Consider the following 25,108-nt stretch of genomic DNA (forward strand, 5'->3'; position numbering starts at 1 on the left):
GATCTGGGGTTGCTTCAGTTGCTCAGCTCTAGGATCCGCAATACAATGAAGTCAGCGGACGACCTGAATGTGCTAAATGACCTGGTTATTCCATCAATGGAGTTTCTATTCCCTGGTGGCACAGGCATATTCCAAGCATATTCTTTGGCCGGACAATGTATTTCATTTCAGTGTTTATAAGTAGGAATTCAAAATTAACCTAAAGTAGCTGTAATTTCAGATTTAAAAAATATGATTGTAAATTTTTTATGACTTGTCAAAATTGAATTGCAGACTTGTGGACTTGCAATTTTTAACTAGTCATAAAATTTAGTATAGGTATCTGCTGTATGCTGGTGTCTGGTAGTAAAAACAGTTCAATAATGATTTAAACATTTTTTTACTAGTAAATATTTCATATAAGTCATATTTCATGTACAAAATCCTTATTAGATTATGGATAACTTTGGATATCTTACTAGTAAATGTATAATTATGTCTAGTAGAAACTAACTTCTATCCATCCATCTAGGAACCTCAGTAGTCCAGGTAGTGAACACTGTATTTATTCCCATTTTCACAACCGTGGAAACAATTTGGAACACCGATTAGCCTAATCTGCATGTCTTTGGAGTGTGGGAGAAAAGCCGGAGTACCCAGAGGAAACCTACCAGGCATGGAAACAACATTCAAACTCCATGCACACAAAGAAGGTGTGAACCAAACTCTCGACCCTGGAGGTGCAAGGTGACAGTGCCACCACAGTGCTGCCACAGATTTAGATTTTTACAATTATAAATTATGTCTTGTCACACCGTTCAAAGGTAAACTGCCTTATCATAGGATTTAAATGGAGTCTTCTAACTTATCTTCCATTTTATCCCCATTAAATCAATATAATTATCAACTACAATATTAAATATAAGCTAGTTATCAATGTTATGGCAGTTAATATACAAAGAGCTTCATGGATAGTAGCTGCAACAAAATTGGCTGCAATTGAAACACGCCCCAAACTACTGCTCTGTTTACACAGGGAGCTGAGTGTCGGTTTGAGACGCACCCAGCTCCACAGACCGTTAAACATGGCCACCAGTCCGCGTGCAGATAAACTGGAGCTGGTTTCTCAGCACATACGGAGCTTTAATGATTTTCCCAGGAAGGGCATTAAGTTCTGGTGGGTGTGTCTCGAAGTATATTAGAATAATTAATGAATTGTTTTATTTTATTTTGTTCTGTAAGGGCTTGATAGCATGAATGCTAGTTGAGTTAGCTAACCCTATTTGAAATGAATGGATGTTGAAGTTAACTTTCACTAGCTTGTAAGTCGCTTTATAGACATAAATGTAATATTTTCACCTGTACTTAATTTACTGAGGAAATATACCGAATTTAACTTCTCACGTTTCCGTGTTTAACTTGTTTCCTTTCATTTCAGGGATATCTGTCCTATTTTAAAGGAGCCCAAAGCCCTGGCTGCAGTTATAGACCTGTTTGAGGAACATGTCAAGCAAAACTACCCCCAGACTCAGCTCATTGTGGGTAAGACACTCTCAAACTCAAGCTAAAGGGTAAATAAGGTTTCAATAAATTGTTGACATTGTATAAGAAGATAACATGCCAAAACATGGTAAAAAAAAAAAAGTGAATTTTTAGATAGGATCATATAGCGCCGTTTTTCATAATACAGGTAGTCCCCTACTTACAAACAAGTTACATTCTGGGAGATCGTTTGGAAGTCTGATTTGTTCTTAAGACTGATAAAGTGACTCTTGTCATGAACATGCAAGGAAAAGCACATAATTCCACTTGACTAAGTTTGAAAAACAGTAACTACGCCTAAGTAAATGAATCTCACACGGAGACATCACACAGTCTTGTCTCTGCACCTTTACATCGCAAGGGTAAATTTTTTTTTTATCCTTAATTTTGCATGGAATGCTTTATTTTAAACAACCATTTTTAAAGATCATATGCTTCTAGAAGCCTACACCAATTTCAGTAACAATACTCATAAAGAAATATGAATAATTTGCATTTTAAATAATTATTTAAAGCGTGACAGTATAACGCTGAAAATGGCCATTCTTGGGGCACACTTTAAATCATCTCTCCAAAACGACTGAAATTAGCAACTTGAAATTTGTAGAAAAGCAAGATTAGTCACTTCCATGTTGCATAAACTTCAGAGGTAGCTTCTTTGATTAGATTAAATATACAGTACATGTACATATTTTCTGCATTCTTGCATTTTCACCTAAGGTACAATTTAATTGTACCGTGCCCAGGAACAACAACTCACCCATCCTCACCTGCCTGCTGTTGGTTTGCGAGCTTCCATTAAACACAAAAAAGAAGAGAATTAATTGAAGTTAACATAAATTGCGCTATGCCTATTATAATAATTATTATTATAACTATTATTGATATTTTGGCAAGAAATGTCAAGAGCAACACACGATGGTGCCATCGTACTTTATCAGCTATGGATGTGTAAGTCAGTAGATAAGATTGCTCGCAGAGATTTTGGAGGAGATGGGCGGTGCTGATGACATTGACCATCTTCAGGTACGATTGGCTTTCAGAGCGAGGAACAATTGTGTTCTCACTAATCGAAAGGAACTAGACTTTGTAAAAGAATCCCAGAGCCCTCATGCGAAAACACCCTAAGACTGAACAGTACAAGCGGTACTCGCCAAGCATTTTATCAAAACATCTGTACAAAAAAACAACTAAGCAGCAGTTTTTCAAACAGAACCACTTGTTGATGAGAGACGTCAAAGGAGAACGCCCAGACTGATTCAAGATGATAAAAAGACTACAGTAACTTAGATAACCACTTTGCATAATTACGGTGAGCAGAAAAGTATCTCGGTAAGATGAGGTTTAGGGAGAAAAAAAAAAAAAGTATGCGCAGATTCAATATATACGCGAAAACATTGAGAGTAAATTAGGCATGCCCTAATACAAATTTTTATGTCCGACATCAGTACAAATACTTTGATTTGTGTACCTGCAATAGTGAGTACTCAAACCAGTACCTGGCATTGCCCCAAGTGCGCAATGTGAACAGCCCTATGTTTGAAACGCATCATCAAACATATTTGCTATTGCTTTATTATTATTACTGTGTGAACCTCGAAACTGATAGACTCGACTATCTATATAGAACAACCCTCTATTGATTAAACTCCTCGTCAATCCTTTAGTTTTACCTTTTAAGTCAAGTCGGTATATGAGTTCCAGCCAAACACGTTGTAGCATATCTTGCGTAACATTCTTCAGCGTCTCAATAATTCTATGCTTAAGTTCCTCTAGACTAGTAGGAAGATTGGGGATAAAGACCAGTCCTTTCACATAGGAAAAAAAATCACAAGGTGTCAAGTCAGGTGAACATTGGTGGCCATTTTAACATGCCTTTTCATTGCTAGTAAATGTCATTCTTCACCCTAAAAAAAGGAAAAATAAAACTTTAAACTTAGTTTAAATTTGACATAATCTGAGCAAGAATTGGCTTTGTTGTTAGACCGCGAAATGATTTAAAATTTTTTGTGACACCCGATATATTTACTTGTTCTTGCCTAAATGGTCTAAATTTCCTTTCCATTTTCGACTGTGAGATTGTTTATATAGTAGTGAAGACGATGCATTTACGAAGCACTCTGTAGTATGTGTGGTCTGACCTCGGTGCCTCTCATTGCTGCTCTACACTATGTAAGTGCATTATATAAGTGCTCTATACATTCATTCTTCTTCAGTAGCTGTTTTAGCCTGGTTATGGTTGTGGTGGATCCCGAGACTATGCCAGGAACACGGGGTATTGATCAGGAATGTTTCCCTATGTGACGCTACCACCAGGGGACATTTTTAGATACAGGGGAAAAAGCAAATTTGTTCTGTATGAACCTTTAATGCATTGGCACCATTCAGGGTGTATGCCACCGTGACCCAAGCCTCCTGGTATAGGCTCTAGGCCACCGGCCGACCCTGTATACAGAATAAAGTGGAAGACAGTGAGTGAAATGTGTACTGTATGATTAACTGCAGTCACAGATTGCCTTTCTATTGCCTTGCTATTCTTTTGGACAAATCAGACTATTAACATTAGTTCTATTTAATTGAATTAAATCTGAAATCACCATGCTATACAATCAAATTGAATCAAAATGTCCGACCGTTTAGCTGGGATTTATAATTCTATTATGTAAAACAGAAATGCGTTATGTGCCTCTTTAAACTGATTTTCTCTATCCAGGTCTGGTTAGCACTAGGTTGGAAAACATGAACATTTTAGGCTTTTCTTCTGTGTCCGTTCCAACCATTGTACATTTTCTAAGCACAAAAAAAAGGCTAAAATGATTGTTGGGCTTAGCAGCGCCACTATTCTAAACCCATTTTTAAGATCAATCACTATTAGCTATTGAGCAATGTTACCAAACTAGCACACAACATTCCACAACCCAGTAACACCCTACAGGATAAAATTCTAAAGGTTCACTCATTCTTAGTAGTGCTACAGGAAAACTTCCTTGTGGGACGCTGTATTAAATAAGAAGATTGACTCAACTTTAAGGATGCATGCCCAAAGAACCACTAAAAAGGAAGCTCAAAATATGGTGTCTGTGAGATTCATTTAAACGTCAGTACGGGAAAGAAAAACCAAATAAAAAAAAGGGGTTTGGTTTTTAATGCACTCATAAAGCGAACATAGAGCTCCGCATTGTCTCACCACAGTCTTGTAATGCTGACCATTACATTTCATCTCTTTCCACTGTGAGGGTTTACTGCATACTGATACATACTACTGACCACACACGCTTTCAGGTGAAACAAGAAGCAGTTACCACTAAACATCAGAAGTGGAAAGCTGAAGAGAGGTGAGAGCATCAAACGTTCTGACTGTTATAGTGTGCAGGTAGAGGGATAAAAGAACTGCTTTCTATAACACTTCTGGATTAAAAAAAAAATGAAAAAGCTTTAAATTCCTACCATAAGAAACCATGACTCGGTCAGAGCCTTGTTAATTACACGTCTCAGCGGGGTGGAGGTGATCCTAGAGGTCAGATCACCATGATTAAGTGCATAATAACTATTTTTGTCTAAAAGCATATTACTGATAGATATTTAGTATATTCTAGTTTTAAAAATGTATCTTTTTAAAAGATATCGTTTTGTTTAAAATATATCTTCTAAGCATCAGGATGGCAGTTTTTTTTCAAAGTGATTCAGTATGTACTATGTGTGTGTGTATATAGATAGATAGATATGTTTCACTGTATGTATGTGTGTTTTTCGTTTTTTGGAGGTGTCTGTGTGTGTATATATATATAATTAAAAACGAAAAACATACATACAGTGAAACATCTATCTATCTCTATCAATATATATATATATATATATATATATATATATATATATAATTTTTTTTTATTTTTTTTTTTTTTTTTTTTTTTTATAGAATCTTAATAACCTGAACTTGCAAACAGCAAATAAGTGGATGAATGATCTCATTAGGAGGATGTTTGCCAATATTATTATATTACCACCAATATATATAATATAAAAAAAATATAAAAACATGCACACACAAATTGACTAACTCTACATCAGTTCCTGACTATGCCTATAGTAAATATAGCCTCTAATAAATTGCAGTTGTTCGCTGTTAAATAATTGCCAAATAAGGTCCATATTTAAATTTTTTTGAAATACAACATTTTTTTTAATGTGAATAATTGGGCAGTATTGTGTATAACAAATTATAAAAATCATACTGTGGTTAAATCAAATCATGATGTATGAGAATTTCTTTATGATAAAGAGAGACAAATGTATAATTTTACTTACCAATTATTATTTACAGAATTTAAAGCAATTAATTTTTACACATAATCTTAAAATGAACAATAAATAAATCTAATGCTAAAGTAAATATTCAGTACTTAATTGTTAGTGTAATAGAAAGCAGTTTTTTTTTTAAACAGAATTCTTTTTTTCAATTTTTTCGTTCACAAAAAAAAAAAATTAATAACAGAAACAAAAATGCTTTTCATCTTTGGTGCACACGTACCGATCCATGTGGAGTGATCCATACGGATCACAGATCAACCATAGTCTGTTACTCCACTAAGTCTATAGACCTTTATACAGACATATGCGCACAAACATCTGTTTAATCATTAGTGTAAATATGTAGCTTTCTTTGATCAGTGGTTGATGTGCACACATTAAGCATAAAATAATTCATCATGTGACCTTGCTTGAGCGACAGTGCACCCTTGAAGCTGTTCAATTGGTCCTGCAAATCTATGGTTTTAATTTATTGCAGCCTTTATAGGAAATAGCTGTTAAATGCACAGCTCACGGTTGTAGTTCATTCTGACACAAATGATGCTTCACATTAGCAGCAAAGATAATGTGCCTTCGCTGGATTATTTTATGAGCTTTAAAAGCCAGTTCGAACAGTTTCATACCTCCAGAGCAGTTATTGTAATGGCAAGGTCATTTCTTCACCCTTTTAATAACCTATGAAAGATTTATGCTCATTTCTAGCCCTAATAAACTTGACTAGCCCTGGCAATGTCAGAAAAATTGTCTAAAGAGCAAGTTTGACTTCAAAATAAAGAGCTGATTTCCAGACTGTTGTAATCTACAGCTAATACTGCACATCTCAGCTGCCTTTAGACCACTTTATATTTTATAGCTAAAAATCATTTTATAGCTAATCTTGTTCAACATGCAGTACAAGGTATTTTAAACCATTATCAACTCACCACCGATTAAAAAAAAAAATATATATATATTTTTTTTTGGGGGGGGGGGGGGGGGGGGGGGGTTAGCTTTTATAGCCCACTGCCTAGCCACAAAAAAAAGTTACACACTCAAAGATTTTATTCACCTTTAGATTTGATTACAACAAACAATCCTCTTGCTCCCAGAACCACTGAAATATACCTGTGCCATGTAGCCAAACAAATTGACCCTTCTGAAATGGTGACTTTTTGACCAGTGTAAACAAGATTAAATAGATTCCCTGTCACTTTTATGAGAGCCAGTGGTAGCTCAGTGATTACATTAAAATGCTAACATCCAGAATTTCAAAGAGCTATTGGTTAGCAATAGATTGACGTAGGTTGAGGACTTTACAAAAAATGGGAATTTTATTTTGCAAAAAATTGTTTTTAAAAAAAGATTTTTTAAGATATTATTTCTAATTTTATCAATTGTATTACTTGATTGTTTTGCAGGTCTGGATGCCCGTGGCTTTCTGTTTGGACCACTTCTGGCCCAGAGATTAGGAATCGGCTTTGTCTTGGTCAGGAAGAAAGGGAAACTTCCTGGTCCCACGGTGTCTGTAGAGTACACACTCGAGTATGGCACGGTGAGGATCCGTACTTTTGAATACCACTCATATTTGCTGCAATCAATTGATCATTACCTAAAATTACCCTCCAATTATCTTTAAATTAAAATTTCCATAGCTGTTGGGTGCTGCCAGGAAAAGGGCAGGTTGGAGACGACATTAATGGATACATACTCCATGAAATACACAGTTACATCCGTAGCACTCCTGGACAAAGGTTTTGTTATTTAAGCCATAGTTTAGCAGTATGTTGGAGTTGAAATTAAACATTAAAGTGCAATCCTTCTGCTTTGAGGGGACGGTTGTCCATATAAGATCAACAGTGTGAGAATATAGCACTTAATATATGGCATATCCCTCTTGTTAAGAAAGCAAGCCTATTTGGACAGTTGGCTCCAAACCTGCTCAATCGCCAGTTGTGTTATTCCATTTCTCCACTCACAAGTATGCAAATAAAAGGTGTAGATTTGTTGTATGGCATCTGCATTTTGAAAGACCCAAGAGCTGTTGCTGTCAATGAAGCAAGACATTGTTTTACTGAGTACCTAATAATAGTCTACGCAACTATAAATGAAACGGTTATAAAAAGGATAAAAAGGTAACGGTTTCAGTCACATGTATGCCTATAGTGTCCACATACTTCTGGCCATATAGCATGCCCTCGAATTAACACAAAGTCTCTGCTTTAAGCTTATATTTATTATTTTCAGTGTAATGTGGCAGTAAGCTAAAATTATTATTGACCTGACTGTACCACTGGCAAGAAAGAGGCTGGGAAACGCAGAACGTATGGACGCTTTAATCACGGCAATATACAGTAAGAACATGCATTAGAGCACACAAAACGGGTCTAAACCACACCAGACAAAAAGTACTGACAACACAAAAGAAATGCCCGTGAGACAACCCCAAAACGTGTAGGAAGCAGACACTTGGATGAACGACCAAGTGATGGGAAGAAACAGAGCTAAGATCTAATGGGACCTAGCAGTCCAGACGCTAATGTGAAAGGTTAAATCTGAGGTAATGCCATTAGTGAGAAGAGCACCTGAAGCCACAAAGCTTCAGTTAGAGTAAGAAACAGGTTCCCACCCAGTCGAATGTGTGTTAGCAAAACCCTTAAAGTGCAGACGCTAGGAGGATGTTACCTAATTTTTTTATGAAATAATGCACTACATGAAGATTTTCTCTCAATACTAGCCTTTCCTAAAGCTTTTTTCCTAATTACATTTTATCGATTACATGAATTAAAATGGAAAATCATGTAAACTTGTGATTACAAATACTTCTTTTTAGAGGGTAATACAATACATGAACCTAGTTCCTACTTTGACAAATGTCGCCATGTATTATTTTTAAAATCGTTGCTTGCTGTGACTCTGGCGTGCTCAAACGTCCTTAAATATGGTGAACAACAGTATGCTAGAGGCAGAGCTATGGCGAGATACAGTGGTCATGTGTAAAGGCACCGCTCGTCATCCCGACACGCCCAGATAAGCCATAATCTTGGCGTACAACTAGGAAAAATTGCGAAGGTGAGGATTGGGTTTTACTGGGCTTTCTGTTCACTACCTTTGCAGTATGCGAACAATGCTGGGGACAGGTAGTCTTGTGAGAGACAGAAAAGAATGGGGGAAAATGGACAGAATGGATAGTCCACAAAGCCATCCCGTGTGAACAGTACAGACTGGAGCTCGCTGATTAGACATATCGCATTTCAGAAACATGAATGGGAGATTTCATTGTCATTGGATTGCAGAGTCAGAAGTTCTCAAACCTACCACAAATCATGAAAATGAGGTAGAAGGAATGTGGTACAATAATAATCAACTATGTGTCTATGGGTAATTTATCATCTGTGTACTGAGTGTATGGGTGCATCACTCCAGTCAAATTGCATCAAATAGATCTGGCATAGTCCTCTCAACTCATGCCATTGAAACCTATATATTTGGAAGCAATGCATTAATTTCTGTCTGCAAGATTGTAAATGTAATAAACAGTTCTCTTGTACCCCTTCTAACCCCCCAACCCCCCCAGGAGTGGTGTCTTACACCAGGATAATAACACTGAAATCTTCAGCAAAGTCATTCATATGTTATTGCCATATACTGTAAAAAAAAACTAGCTGCATCAATAATGTACTCTTAAAGAAATAATTTTGGGTGCAAAATCTTTTCTTAAGTAAACTTTTAATACTTTCTGCTGATCCTGCAGTGTTTTTAATTTAATGAACTTCATGCAAAAAAAAAAAAAATCCAATTAACCAGGATGGATCACTTCCTGTGTACTGTCATGTATGTCTCGCAGGCTGAGGCAGAGATTCAAGCTGACGCAGTGGAAGTAGGACAGAAGGTTCTCATCATTGATGACCTGCTGGCTACTGGAGGTTAGGCCTTTTTGTGGTTTTTGTTTGTTTTAGAGTAAGATGGCAGTGAAATCTTAACATCACATAAAAAAGGAGTTTCATCAGCTCAGTGAACCACAGCTACCTAGAGTGTCTAAAAGTGAATGTTCAGTATGCTTAGTTTCAGCCATGTTTATTTAATAAGATTGCCTGCCATACTTTATTCTTTTGATAAATTTACCCAGGTAGTCCCCAACTTACGAATATTTGAGTTACAAATTTCCGCAAATTTCACCACATGATGTGGGGGAAGGGGACAAATTTAGTCAAGCGGATTGGTATGCTTTACATTGCATATTCGTGTCAAAGGCGTATGAGACTCACTTTGTTGGACTTGAGAACAAATTAGACTTACGAACGTGCACCCAGAACAGAAGTTGTTCATAAGCCGGGGACCACCTATATTCTCAAGACAATCTCCTGAACTCCAAATTGAATTTCTAGGGTTTACAAAGAATGGTGTGAAAAGGGAAAAAGATCCATGCGGCAGTCCTGTGGGCGAAAATGCCTTGTTGATGCTAAAGGTCAGAGGAGAATGGGCCGACTGATTCAAGCTGATAGAAGAGCAACTTACAGTAAATAACCACTCGTTACAACCGAGATATGCAGCAAAGCATTTGTGAAGCCACAACACGCACAACCCTGAGGCGGATGGGCTACAACAGCAGAAGACTCCACCGGGTACCACTCATCTCCACTACAAATAGAGAAAAAAGGCGACAATTTGCACAAGCTCAACAAAATTGGACAGTTAAAGACTGGAAAAATGTTGCCTGGTCTGATGAGTCTTGATTTCTGTTGAGACATTTAAATGGTAAATTAGACAAACAGAATTTGGCGTAAACAGAATGAGAACATGGATCCATCATGCCCTGTTACCACTGTGCAGGCTGGTGGTGGTGGTGTAATGGTGTGGGGGATGTTTTCTTGGCACACTTTAGGCCCCTTAGTGCCAATTGGGCATGGTTTAAATGCCACGGGCTACCTGAGCATTGTTTCTGGCCATGTCCATCCCTTTATTACCACCATGTACCCATCCTCTGATGGCTACTTCCAGCAGGATAATGCACCATGTCACAAAGCTTGAATCATTTTTAATTGGTTTCCTGAACATGACGATGAGTTCACTGTACTAAAATGGCCCCCACAGTCACCAGATCTCAACCCAATAGAGCATCTTTGGGATGTGGTGGAACGGGAGCTTCGTGCCCTGGATGTGCATCCCACAAATCTCCATAAACTGCAAGATGCTATCCTATCAATATGGGCCAACATTTATAAAGAATGCTTTCAGCACCTTGTTAAATCAATGGCACTTAGAATTAAGGCAGTTTTGAAGGCAAAAGGGGGTCAAAAACGTAATTAGTATGGTGTTCCTAATAATCCTTAAGGTGAGTGTGTGGATAGATGGATAGATGGATAGATAGATGGATAGATAGATTTCCTTGTCTTTATTTTATAATCAGATAACAAAATAAATAATTCTCATGTCCTGTGTTTGGTCAGGGACACTGCATGCAGCATGTGAGCTGCTGAAGAAGCAGAAAGCTGAGGTGCAGGGCTGCATGGTGGTGATCGAGCTCAAGGACCTGCACGGGGCAGAAAGACTGTCCATCCCCATGCATTCCTTGTTAAAGTTGTGAACAGATGATTTAGACCTGCTCCAAGATGCATAAAGCATTCCACATTTACACACAGCAATAAGTTTACATGCATCAGATTCTTTTGAATCATATTTTTTCTTCAATTTAAAGAAAGTTGTAATTAGTTTTTGGGAGAATTAATTGCATGTATGATTTGCACTTGATTTTTAGTAGGTACATTCAAGTAAGAAATTATATGTTCATGTTTAAGATACCTAATCCCCATTCTCCTGGGTGGGATATGAATAGCAAGACATTGGATCTAATTATAGAATTGATTCTGGTTTTATTCATATTGTTCAAACAATTGTCTTACTGTGGCAGGCTTATAAATGTGCCATTATGTTTACTGTTTATAGAGGGTGAAACCATGCGCATCTTAATGCGTTTCATATCGAACAAACATTATCGAACAAGACAGTATTTCACTTAAAGGGAAAATCAACCCTTGAACAACTTGCATAGTACATTGTACTGTTTAGAGTTTTTTTATTTGTTTCAGTTTAAATGCGTCAGTAATATGGTCTGTTGTGTGTAAATGTTTACAGAAACCAAACCACATTTAAATGGGAATGACCTAATACAATATCATGATATCTAGGTGTTGATTGCAATTAAGTCATCATTTTATGAATACGATTCTAAATATTTTTTTTCTTTAGAAATTAAGAATTTTAATCAAACGTAGCAAAAACTTTGCTCTTGTTACACAGCATGGTGTGCTGCCTGCAAGTGTGAATAATTTACAGTGCACCACCTGTTGGATCATAGAGGGACTGCACATTGTACCACCTCAAATGCAATTAAAATAAAAATGGAATTAAGAAAAATCAGTTGTGGAGTGAGTGTGGTGAAACAAATTGCCACATGTGTACTCCTTGTCTTCATTTATTTGCATTTATTAATGAACATCCCCAAAACAAACGTTCTCAGTTGCAGACAGCCAGGACACAATGACCAAACAACTTCATTTCAGACTTTCTCATCTTGTCTTTTATGCTAGAAATATAGTTAATGTATAACTAATATTAATCATGTGAATACATTCATCAGCTGAAGCATTGTGCATTCATAAAATGTGTGTATTTTGATATTTTGTTAATGTAAATTGATTGAAAATGTCCTTTCCCGCCTAGCGACCTAGCCTGAGAATGTGTTTGATAAACTCTAAAGACCCTGGCTGTATAAGTTGCTTTGGCTAAGGGTGTCTCGTAAATGCTGGAAATGAAGTAAAGAGAAATGAGAATTTTGACAGTATGTTTCATATACTTTGTGCCCCCCCCCAAAAAAAATTTCATTGTATCCTCTAACTTTGACAAGTTACGTGTGTATACACTTAATACAAAAACAAACATTTCCTAATATATCAGAAATTGTTAGAGATTGAGTATTGGCTTATGTGAAAAAATTGCTGTATACAAGCATTCAAATGTGTAATTCCAATAAACAATACGTCACTGATTAAAACTGGAGTTCAAAATAGCTTGTTTATTTGACATTTAAGAAGCTCACAGTTTGTCACATGAGCTGCTGCTGTACAGTGAACGTACAAATGAAACAGCTCAGGGTGCATTTTCTTATTAGCACTCAACCCTAAAAGACAGTCAGTCATTTAATTTTATCAAAGGGTTTCACAAAAAAAAAATTCTATATTCTGTTAAATTCTGTAAAACATTTCTTTCATGAGCATGGGGAGCTTTTTTTATAAAAAAAAAAAAAAAAAAAAAGTGTTCAGAGATTAAAAACAGAAACTATTGCACATCATTTCAACAAGTCCAACATCTGCTGCACATTCTCAGAGTTTCTCCTCTTCTTTTATCTTCTCATTCAGTTTCTCCAAAAGCAGATTCATGTTAGTGTTCTTGTTCAGCTTGAGGTAAAAATCTTTTCTGATGGGATGCAGCGTGAGCCACTCTGGAGCCAACTCCACCAGCAAACGAAGGTGTTTCTCCATTTCCCCTGAAACATAAACCAATGGATTTTTGTTTACTCCATCATCAATACCGCTTTACCCTGTATTCAGGGTCGCACGGAACTGGGTCTTATCCCAGGAGACTTAGGGCACAAGGCAGGGCACACACACACTACAGACAATTAGCCTAATCTGCATATCTTTGGAATGTGGGAGGAAACCGGAGAACCCAGAGGTAACACACCAAGCACGGGGAGAACATACAAACTCCATGCACACAGAGACGGAAATCGAACCAGGACTCTGGCGGTGCAAGGCGACAGTGCTAACCACTACACCACCGTGCCACCAGATTTTAGTTCAAATCATGAATAACTTTTCCTTAAATTTAATTCAAGATATTGAAAAATCCTTGAACATGAATTATCCCATTATATGATGCTAAGTTTTTGTTCGAGGGGTCACACGTGCTTACCTGCACTGAGAGAAGAGCGGTAGCTGGCGATCATGCGATTACAGGCCAACTCCATGATCAAGGCCGGCTTTTTCTCAGCTACAAAGACATTTCTCAGAATCCTGGCCATCTCCGGCAGACGGGACATCATCCCCAGACGCTCCTCCTGTTCAGGATTCCGTGTCATGGCTGCTTGAAGTTTCTGAGCCTCTTTAGCCCGAATCTGAGCAAGGAAGAAGGGGAAGTTTTTTTTAAAGTCATCACAACATGGAAATTAGGCAACTATAAAATACAAAAATTAAGATTAAAAAAAAAAAAAAAAAAAAGAAAATTTTTTAAGTTGCCCATTGCCATTAGCGCATGAAGATTTTGAACCTACCCTCTCTAGCAGAGACTGGGACACTCCTTTGAGGGCACTGGGGGTCTGGATGGGCGTCGCAGCTGGTTTCACTGGTGCTGTGCTCTCTTTCGAACATGCCGCTTCTGCTGTTTTTAAAGCCATGTTTGCTAAAGCTTTCTCCATCTGAGAGAGACATTTTAACAGTTGCACATGAACAGGAGCCGGAAAAGTATGGAGTTTTAAACAGTTTTACTTATACACAGCACTGTTGTAAACAAGTAAACGAAAATGTAAGCAATAAATTGTGCCATAATAAAAAATTATATAAATTATACATAATATATACAGTGCATCTCAAAAAGATGTGGAAAAAAGTCTTTCATAGTTTCAAGTGAAAATTCAATACATGTAAAGTGAATTTCTTAGCTTTTTTTCCTGTTTGCTTTAATGAAGATTATTGCTTACAGCTCATCAAACAAAAAAGATTAGAGTTTCATATTCACACGGTATAAATATTGTGCATTTCATTATAGTTCGCTACAACCCTGGGGAAGACTGCTGACTTGACCGTTGTCCAGATGATCAACGCCCATAAGCCACGGAACGGGCCGTGCATTAAAGTATGTTCATGTAAAGTTGACTGGAAAGGTTTGGGACGAGCAGTGCTATAAATGACTGCAGCCTAAAAAAGATGGTCAAGTAAAACTGATGCGAGGCGTTTGGAGAGTTTCACAAGGAATGGAGTGGAGTGAGGCTGGAGTTAGTGACTCAAGAGCCTCCATGCATAGACATCATAAGGAAAAGGGCCACAAATGTTGCATCCCTAATGTCAAGTCACTCCTGCCCAGTGGTCTAAATTACATTTCCTTTGGGAAAGACTGTGGACAACTAATCTGCTCAAAGTGCCAAAACTACAACTAACTGATTAGCTGACCATCATATCACTGGGCCTGATTAGAATCTATGTTCTACTGTCAGGAGGAAGATGAGAAACAATACAGGTGAGCTGAAGGCTGCTGTTAAAGCAACCTGGTCTACAGTAACGCCACAGGCTGATCGTCTCCATGCCACATTGCTAAATGTGCCCGGACGAAGCATTCAATCCAGAAATTAGTACATCAAAATAATTTGTAAGTCATAAATTATTGCAAATTATTTTTTTGATTGCGCTTGATTTTCATGAGAAACATTCTTAAAAGTATTTCACGTTACATGTAATGAATTTAGAAGACAAGTGTGTCACTTTAAATCAAGTCACAAAACGGAATTAACTTTATCTCAATATTCTAATTTTGGATTGTCCACACATCTCTCTCTCTAGACTGCTGATGCTCCTGACGCCGCCCGCATTTACCTTAGGGGTCATGAGGGCACGGGCTCGGTCCAGCACTTCCTGAGCAGTGGTGAGTTTCTCCGTCTGTGGAGGCTGAGGCAAATCGCCAGGCAGGATGTTGGGCACCTCATCCACGTTGAATTTGGGGTGCCAGCGGGTTATTTTATCGTCAGGGACCACTAAAGCGGGGTTCAGCGAAGCTAGGAACACCTGAAGGACAGACCAGAGACGTTAATGTACATTCAGGTTTTATAAAGCACTCATTCAATACAGCTTATCCTGTACAGTCATGGGAGGCCTAGAGTCTAAACCTAGGGGACTTGGTGGGGTACACTTTGGATGGAGTGCCAAATTGTAGGGCACAAACACACACTGGGCAATTTGGAAATGGCAACTGTCCTAATCTGCATGTGGAGGGAAACCGACCAAGCACTGGGAAAACATGAAACGGGACTTGAACCCTCGACCCTGAAGATGCAAGGCTATGGTGTAAACCACTATACCAAGTTTATACCGTTGTAATTATTTTTTTTTTTTTTAATGTTGGATGAAGCGCTGTACAAACCTTATGGTGTCCCTTCACGATGTCAACCAAGTTCTGATGAAACACGCGCCGCCTCTCCAGCAGACGAGTAGCAGACAGGATGGGCCGGATTCCATTTGTTTCTGCAGTTCAACAAAATCTCATGAGCAACTAATTCATCACACACAAGATAGACAGCCTACGAGTTACGAGCTAGTCACCTTCTTCGATGAGTGGCTCCACGGTGAGCTGGTAGGAGGATTTTTTCACCGTTGCGCTGAAGGTCGGGATGTTCTTCTCCTGCCTCAAGACGTAGGCGGACGGATACACCGTCTTAATCTGTCCTATATGAGACTCTTCAAAACGCCTGGAGAGAACAACAAGCGATTAATCTTTTACACAATCCGACTGGTGTCAAGGAGCTGATTAATGTTATATAACGCCGTTTCCGACAGCATTAATGTCTCTCTCGGGTTTATGTTAATCGCTCGTTCTATTATGTTATCGCTACAGAAACAACTTCAGGGACAATAAATTAGAATAAAAGTTGCAATATATTTATTAACAAGGAATAATAAAGTATCATCTGTAATGTGGAGAGACATTCTGCAAAGATATCGCAGATGCATAGATGAATAGATACTTTATAGATCCCAAAGGAAATCCCATACAACCAGTAGCAAGGAAGACATGATGGAGGTTTGTATATGTGATCGTATTTTAATATAAATTGAAATAAGTGAATGTAGTGCAACCCGTGATGTGCAATTGTATTTATCGTGAAAACAGGGCAGTTCTAATCATGCAAAGATGTCATGGTCTATGCCATGTAGGTAAGATGGGAATATTAGTAGTTAACAGATTATGGGCCAAACTTCACTGAGAATAATGGTAAGGGCCTTGACTAAAACAACATGCACGAGGAAGCACAAAGGAGTTTTACTTTCCTGCAATGGAAAAGTACTCCAACTAGTTACTTTTATCAGAAAGTAACGCTGTACTGTAGCTGGATACTTTTTAAAGACAGTTAGTTTGCAATGTAATTAGTTACTTCAAAAAAAGTAACGTCCCCCAACACCGTCTATGCGTATCGGCATGATATTTAATACTAAAAGTAGTGAGCAGACCCTGAAGCTAGACCCTGAAGTTTCCAATATTACCCTTTAAAACATACTATACAGTAAATCATCCTTACTTGCGCATCATGTCTTGGACTCCTTGTTTGACTTTAGCGAAGGTGACCGTTTCCGAGCGGTTGTAGAGCATACCGACGATGGTGTCCATACTGCGGAACATTTCTGCCAAAACCTTGTATTTGAAGGGCAGGGCGAGGCTGGGAGGAACGTCCTGAGCTAGTGTGTGGTAGCGCTGATAAGCAGGAAGCTTTTCACTGAAACAGAAGAAGCAGCACCAACAAGTATGTTAAAGTCTAAAAATATACAACGAGTGACCTGACGGACGGTCCGACAGCATGAGTAATAGCAGGTATTCTGTCTGGGACAGGAGATTTAAACATAATGCGACAGACTCAACGTGTGACCGTAAGGGTGAGTGTTGTGGAATGTGGAGGAGGGTGTATCTTACCCTTCAGCCACTTTGTGGTCTGGTGTCTGCTCATCTCTGCTTATCTCCTCGACCGCTCTCTCCTCCTTCCTCTGATTCGCTTTAGCTGCGAGCTCCCTGGCGCTGTCCAGTCGGGCTTTGAGCTCAGCGAGCGCAGACACGGGTGCCGGGGTCGGCGAGCTCACCGCTTCAGCCTGCCCTTTCAGCTTCTGCAGACGAGCCTTCAGCGAAGCAACATCCTCTTTGGAGAAAGATTTCTGAAAGATGACAGAGACACAGCGACTGATTAGGACGAATCACTGGAGCAAAACACAAACCCACACGGTTACTGCGGATTCTCGGCAGCGTACCTTGTCCGTGGTGGTCTGTTTGGGACTGCTCACTTTGATCTCAGGTGAGGCTTTTGACTTGGTCTCGACTACAGGGTTCGAACCTTTATGGGAGGGTGTGTTGACCGGGGCCTGCATGCAAACATCACAGGCATGATCAGTGAGGGTTACGATCCTCTGTCTGTCTGTCTCATATAAATGGTGTCCGAAGACTATACTATAGATATACTATATAGATTTTCCACTATGCTGACTTTTCAGTTAAATCATTAAAGAACTTCAGGTTTATTTTAGCTTTTAAAGCATTTGTTTGATAAGCTCATGCTAATTCTTAAAGTATGGAGAACTGTGATCTCTTGGACAAAATATCGCGATACTACACAGATACCGAACAGGGCATATGTTTCATACTGTTCTAAAAAGTCAGACATAAAAGTGCTCCATCAGACATGACGTAAGGCGCATTAAACAATACGTGAGAGTTAGCATTAGCGCAGGCTGCTAGCCTCATGTAAACAAACACACTTCCATACATACAAAGCCCTTTACCTTTTCGGTCTCCTCGTGTTTGGAGAGCACGAGTTTCTTCCTCGCCGTCCTCCTCCCATTCCCAGCGGGTTCTGTCTCCTTCTTGGCCGCGACCCGGAGCCGTTTCTTGGCCGTGCTGTGCTGCTCGGTGGCGGAGGAGAGATCGAACACGGCGGCGCACAGGTCAAACTCAGCCTCGCTGGAGCTCCTCTTCGGGGTCCGGGGGCTCCGGGGCGCTCCGGCTTTATCCGCCTCTGTGCTGCCCGGTGTGAGATCGGATCCCGACACCGCCTCGTCGATCACCCTGAGAAACTCCTCCTGCACGGACCGCAGCTGCTCGCTGTCCTCCTGGACGCGACTGCTCCTCTGCGGCCTTGTTTTGGACACGCTCGCCTCGCACCCCGCTCGGTCCTGTTCAGCGCTTCTCGCTTTTTGAGATTTCGATCGCAGAGACCGATCCACACCAGCTCTTTTAGACTGGGAGAAATAATCAGTGACTCGAGCCTGAGCCATGTCTGTGGAGAGAAAACAAATACCCCAAATAAAGTCCTAAACCTTTCTTCAGAGGTCTGTTTAAAACTCTGAGAAGTAAACCTGCTGCGCTGAACAAACCTCCCCCCAGCGCGCTTCCTCTATAAACTTTCCCGCGAAACGGTACCACGTGACCTATGTAGGGCAGTCGGGGGCTTAGCGCTGCCGCTTCACGCACTCTGATTGGTTCATCTCGTTGATCAAACGACGTGGACGTGACCCTGATTGGACATGAATAGAAAAGCATTTCCTGTTGGATCTAGGGCGGCATAAGAGATTTAACACTATTTTTACTCAAAAACTTAGAGCATTTAGCTTTTTTTTATTATTAAATAAACATATACAGATAATTGTGCAGTATAGAGTGACAGTATATCTTTTTTAGCATAACATAGGCAATTTGGTGAACTGAATTTAATTTCATTTCAACCATCTATTCAAACATGACACCAAAACCCATGTGTCACGTTGGCCAAAAAAATAGCACAGCTACACGCAATCACGTGTTTTTATGGTTGTTTTCGGGGTTTTAAAAAATTGAAACCATTTGAGAGGTCTTCGTTTTTGTGACGTCATCCCAATATTTCAGTAGTGGTTAAATATACGAAGGCTGTCACATGAATAGAAATTATTATAGTACTAAGGTAATATTTAATCATAAAAAATATGTTATTTATATATATATATATATATTACATCTTTTTTATGATTAAATATTACCTTAGAACTGTAATAATTTCTAGTTATGTGATAGCCTTTGTAAATACCAATAAAAGATTGGTATATTAAACTCATTTTTTTTTACGTATCTAATTTGATCTAATCTCTAAAGTGAAATAATAACTAACTGTAAATGTTTTAATCAGTATGTGTTTATGCAATCGTTTTGATGTGCAACATGTTTACTTCTATATGTTTTTTTATGATAAATTTAGTTTTATGTCATGCTTCATATATAAAGATGTTGAAATAATAATTAGCACATTTATTTACAATATTTCTTTATTGTAAACATTTTTGTTTTACATGGCAAACCCCACAAGGTAATAATATATGACATTATATATTTATTAATGGTCTTGTTGGCTGTTACGTGATATGGGCTCATTATACTAGTAATATTATAATTGATAATAATAAACATATTAATCTATGTTGTAATGTAATTTTTGTTAGAGATAATGGGGGGGGGGGGGGGGGGGGGGAGGCCACCGTGGCAAGAGAGCGTTTTAGCGCAGAACCCCCGATCTGTGCCGGTTGGGTTTTAATTAACTAACAATAGAAAAATGATCAAAGCATACAACACTATAGCATAGTGACGTCACGCAACGCCTTCCTCTGCGTGTATATCTACAATAAATTATTCTACATAACGTAAATTCATTTGTGGTGGCTGATGATTAGACTATATTAGAGACAGAGACACCATATGTTTATATTATACTTCTATTATACAATCATATTTTTATATTTTACAGATCTATTTCTATTTATAGATATCTATTTATTTTGTACATAACATATATATATATATATATATATATAACTTTACAATAAATAAAGGAAGTAAAGGAAAGCAAAATAAAAAAATCTAAGGGGTTTAGTCAGGGGTTAGAGACCTCAAAGAGTTAAAATATACAAGAAATAGTTGTTATATTTTCCAAGATTACCTCTAATTAATTATCTTATTTTTTTTCTAAATTTAAAAGGGCATGTGTTTAAGCCACTAGGAAGAAGTTGGCAATCTGTGGGATTTCCAAAGAATCAACAGATGGCTATCAAAGATGTGACGACCAAAATATCTAATTGCTTCATGTTGTACCAGGATCAATAAAACAGCACCCAAAACTGCTACATCAAGGCAAACTTAATGACAATATTTGGGTTATAAATTACAGATATAGTTTTGACGTAATCACACCAGAATCTACATATTAATGGTTGAAAAAAAAAGAAGCAAAGAACATGTGACATACATTGCTGATGAATGAAAAATTGGAAATTCTGAAAACGATAATAAGGTGCAATGTCTTACCTGGAAATACCGAAATATATGGAAAGATGATACTTAATATCCACATATTCACAAAAAAAAAAAACTTTATTCAGACCCTAAAAAGACATCTTAACCTCTTCTGCCTTTGTGTAAAAGTAGGGGGTTGGGGGGTGGAGGGATAGAGGATTATTGATTAATGGAGCTGATGTAATTTTAAAATGGTTTCTGTATTGAAACCGTGTCGACAGTAGTACAGGATTGGTAGTGAAGTCAGAGGGCTTGATGGGTAGAAAAGACATCACCAAAGCAAATAAAGATGATTTAGTACAAGCCTGAAATTTCATCTAAACTCACTGAAATTCTGGTTGATTTGACCAACGTATCAGAAGGCCAGTAACTTACTGTAACTATGCAAAGATTTTTCATCTCTATTCATATATATTTCAATTTAGATTCTATTTTATATTGTAACTTAATTTCCAGATTTTTAAATTTGATTTCATTACAAATACTATTCAGTTGCATTTCACTGCATTTCATACTGTGTATGGTTATGTATGTGACAGTTATCATCAGAATCTGACTTTAAACATTTCAGCAGACATTTTGCACAAGTCTACCACCAGGAGGCGACACCACACCGTAATAAATATATGACCTGACTATTAAAAGAAACGAAAATTATAAACTTCTGAAGGTGCGCGTTGCAGCAATGAACCACAGAATCCTGTAGAGTATCTGTCTGTGTTTCACATAGCTTGTAAATGAGCTGAGCAAACATTATGCATGTGTACATGTGAAGTCCCACACCTTCTAACTGTCTCTTACTGTCATTAAGGAAATATAATGGAATATTATGCTATGGTATATATCTATATATGAACTTACATATGTTTTAATTTAAGTTTTAATAAGAGAATTTAATATTTCAAGTTTTTTTATATAGTTAGGGCTAAAAGAAATTACAGATAAATCCTTGTACAGGTAAACTTAGTGACGTCATCGGTCTGCATGTCGCCCAATTTCAGGCTAGGACTGTACTCAACAGCACTTCGCGCCATAACACTGACTCAGTGTAGACATGTTATTTAATGTGGTTGTGCATGGTTTTGGAACGTAGCCATGGCGACGGAGGGTCTGACTCACTGAGTCAATTCGTTCTAATGAATCAGCTTGAGTTCAAAAGAGAAAGCTCTGATTTGTTTGCACTTCTATTATAAAAAACAAACAGCAACAACGAATAAACAAATTAATTTTACGGGCTTTTTGTTGTGGTTGTTGTTGTTTAAATAATAACACGGTTTTATTCATTTTGTTATTTATTTAAAAGGGAAATAAATCCCAGCAGGGTCATCCTACAAAAATGGTGGAAAATGCTGTCACTTAGTTTTGCTGATGCCAAAACCATTCAAACTAACATAATAGGCACATTACATGTATATTTTCAGAAAATATCATATGTACTTTCAATCATTAACTAAATTTCCTTACTTTAATGTTCAATATTGAATTGTAACATTTTTTTCAATTAGTGTAAAAGAAATGTCATACATCAAAGTGGTAGCGTATACTTTTCATCTAAAGATTTTTTTTTCATTGCATAAATCTGATTCAGAACAACATTAATAGAATAAGTGAAACCAAAATCATGAAAAAAATAATTGATTCTTAGCTATGTCATTGGTGTTACTGTTGCACAAAAATAGTTTGTTTTGAAATACATTAGACAATTTAAAATTGTTTATGCAATGGGATCAGGCGTCACTTGATGAAGAGAGTTGGACAAATGCAAATATTACAGTATGTCAGATGTCTGGCTTCATTTGTTTAGAAATGTCAATATTTATTTTGCAATTTTATGCAAAAATTTTAAGTCTTTCATTGGTGTTACTCATTAGGGCCCAAGCACGTCTGTCATCAGCTCTATGATGTTAAAATGTGTGATGGGCCCTCTTGTTTTATAATTATTATAAACTGATTACATGCAATAATTTATTGATTTTGATATAATTTAAAATGGTCTTACACATGGAAGGCATTTTGTAAATAGTTATGATTTTTCTCTAAATTGTCATTGGAGTTATTGTCATTTGTGTTACCAGGAAGAGAAGTAACACCAGTTAGTAAATGTAAATAATGTATATAAATTTTAAAAGTAAGTTAGTGCTATTAAAGAAGTTCTAGTTGTGTGTGTAAGAAGAAATACATTTTAGGAAATTTCTATGACCCAAACTTCACATTTTGTGCAAAATGACTCTATAAACATTGTAGTGAACTTATCTTTAATTCTGTTTGCGTCTGTTAGCTTCATGGTCTGCTCAGTTACTCTCACTATTACATATTTAGCCGTTACGCACAGATTCTCTTTCATTGTCACTTTCATGCTACTCTTTGCACAATTACTAAGTTCTTTGCACAATGACTATTATTCTCGCTGTTGTCACTTTGCCACACATAAATTGCACAACACGGTTAACTTCATTTCACTTCTGCGTTCCTTTTTTTTAAAGCTTGTGATTTATATTCTTTATTTATATGCTTATTATATATCTTGTTTTTTGTTCTTAGCATTTAACGAGTAACTTTTATTTAGTTCTCACATTACCCTGTGTCTATAATATATATATATATATATATATATATATATATATATATATATATATATATATATATATATATATATATATATATTTTTTTTTTTCTTTTTTCTTGTATTACTCTCTTTATTGCTGATGAATATCTGAGAATTCCTTTGGGATTCCTTTCTTTCTGTCTTCTTTTCTTTCTGGTGTTATGGTCTTTATTGCTGCTGGTTATCTGGAATTCCCTTCAGGATCAATAAATATATAGATAGATTTTCCTTTGTTTGAAACCCTTGTAAAAAACAAACAAACAAAACAAACAATAAAACAGGCTGTCTAAAAGCCTGATCTTTGAAGTGAATCGATTCCCAGAACCGATTCACTTCAAAGAGTCGTTTGAAGAGGAGCGAATCCGGCGCGAGGCTCCACGTTTTTCAGCGCCGAGTTTAGCAGCCGCGCGCGCGACTCAGTGAAAAGTGCAGCCGTGTGCCGGAGAGCCGCCGTACGACTCGTTACAGCCGGTTATTTTCCGAGGGTTTGTACCGCTGGAAAACTTTTGTACTCACTCGCATTCGAGCTCGAGTGCAACATTCAGTTGTTTGAAATGGAAATAAAGTTTGTAGGAGTTCAGCGCTGGTGAATTACAGGCGGCTGAGCGGCGCAACATTGCTTCCCTGACAGCCTTTCATTTGGGATTATTTTTACAGTTTTGAACCTTTTTTTTGGACTTCTGCTCCTTATGGACGCCTGACAGGTGGTGGACCATCAGGAAAGTCAGGATGTAGGCTGGAGAGCAGGCTGGCTATGGGATGGTGTCTGCTCTAACTAACCCAGTATGAGTGCTGGTCTGGGCTCCTGTGTGTGTCCCCGTGTGTGTCCCTGTGTGTGTCCCTGTGTGTGTCCCTGTGTGTGTCCTGGCTGGAGGAGTGTATAGTTCCACCTCTGTAGGCTCTGATGGAGCTGCAGGCGATCTGTGGCCTGCTCTACTGCTTTCTGCTGCCCACTGCACTGCTGGCAGGTAACCTGACCTTTCCACTTCTCCTGCTACTATAACCTACTGTATCAGCCTCATTTACATGATTAACAGCAGTGATGATGTGCTCAAAAACTGTTGTTTCACCAACACTGTAGTCTTTTTAGTCTAATCTGAGGTCTACTGTATGTCAACTCACCTCCACTGTACACTGTTGATCAGGTAACGGGTAACAGGACACGTGGTTGACTGTGCGTATGAATTAAATCCACAAAATAATGATATGAATGATCCCTCAAATACACCATATTCCAACAACCGTAATGATAGTAATAATAGCGGTAAATGTTACTGTATGGATTCATGTTTTCCCCAGTAGGCGTTTTGGCCTAGGGTTGAGAGAGAATTTTAAGAAAAAATGTATAGCTATGAAACTAATACACACCCCAGGGTTTGTTGTCTCTAGACATTTTCGTTCTTTATCTCATGCAACACGTCCCAAAAGTTTCCCTATGCAGGAGAAAATAAAAAATTTAGCTAAACAATAATAAAATATTTTCATTCTTATTATTTATTTGATATCTTTTCTTTCAGACAGCCTTGAAGATTCCATTTGACAACGTTAAAATTATTTTCATGGATCGGAACTGTC

At 37.8% G+C, this 25,108-nt stretch overlaps 3 protein-coding genes across 4 annotated transcripts in view; 2 read left to right on the forward strand and 1 right to left on the reverse strand.

The window, feature by feature from the left end:
- Window positions 1-1,038: 1,038 nt before the first annotated feature.
- Window positions 1,039-12,859, forward strand: aprt (adenine phosphoribosyltransferase). Its single transcript, XM_053493333.1, has 5 exons — window positions 1,039-1,156; window positions 1,418-1,521; window positions 7,227-7,360; window positions 9,653-9,731; window positions 11,256-12,859. The coding sequence occupies exons 1-5, from the start codon at window positions 1,065-1,067 to the stop codon at window positions 11,390-11,392; spliced, it is 546 nt and encodes a 181-aa protein (XP_053349308.1). The 5' UTR covers window positions 1,039-1,064; the 3' UTR covers window positions 11,393-12,859.
- A 1-nt stretch (window position 12,860) lies between these two features.
- On the reverse strand, window positions 12,861-18,995 carry cdt1 (chromatin licensing and DNA replication factor 1). Of its 2 annotated transcripts, XM_053493323.1 has the most exons (10): window positions 18,396-18,995; window positions 17,868-17,978; window positions 17,539-17,774; window positions 17,150-17,344; window positions 16,176-16,321; window positions 15,997-16,097; window positions 15,453-15,641; window positions 14,138-14,281; window positions 13,780-13,981; window positions 12,861-13,351 (listed from the first exon to the last, which is right to left on the reverse strand). In XM_053493323.1, exons 1-10 carry the CDS (start codon window positions 18,885-18,887, stop codon window positions 13,188-13,190), a joined length of 1,980 nt encoding a protein of 659 aa, XP_053349298.1. In that variant the 5' UTR covers window positions 18,888-18,995; the 3' UTR covers window positions 12,861-13,187. The 2 variants fall into 2 exon arrangements, with proteins under 2 accessions (XP_053349298.1, XP_053349299.1); XM_053493324.1 differs by lacking the exon at window positions 17,868-17,978.
- A 4,929-nt stretch (window positions 18,996-23,924) lies between these two features.
- piezo1 (piezo-type mechanosensitive ion channel component 1) overlaps window positions 23,925-25,108 on the forward strand; it is a 113,132-nt gene continuing 111,948 nt past the window's right edge. The window contains exon 1 of the mRNA XM_053493314.1: window positions 23,925-24,501. Coding sequence (XP_053349289.1) covers window positions 24,438-24,501 — 64 coding nt within the window. The 5' untranslated portion in view covers window positions 23,925-24,437. The remainder of the gene's footprint in view (window positions 24,502-25,108) is intronic.

Source organism: Clarias gariepinus, chromosome 3 (assembly GCF_024256425.1).
Source record: "Clarias gariepinus isolate MV-2021 ecotype Netherlands chromosome 3, CGAR_prim_01v2, whole genome shotgun sequence".
In the NCBI taxonomy this organism is placed as follows: Eukaryota; Metazoa; Chordata; class Actinopteri; order Siluriformes; family Clariidae; genus Clarias; species Clarias gariepinus.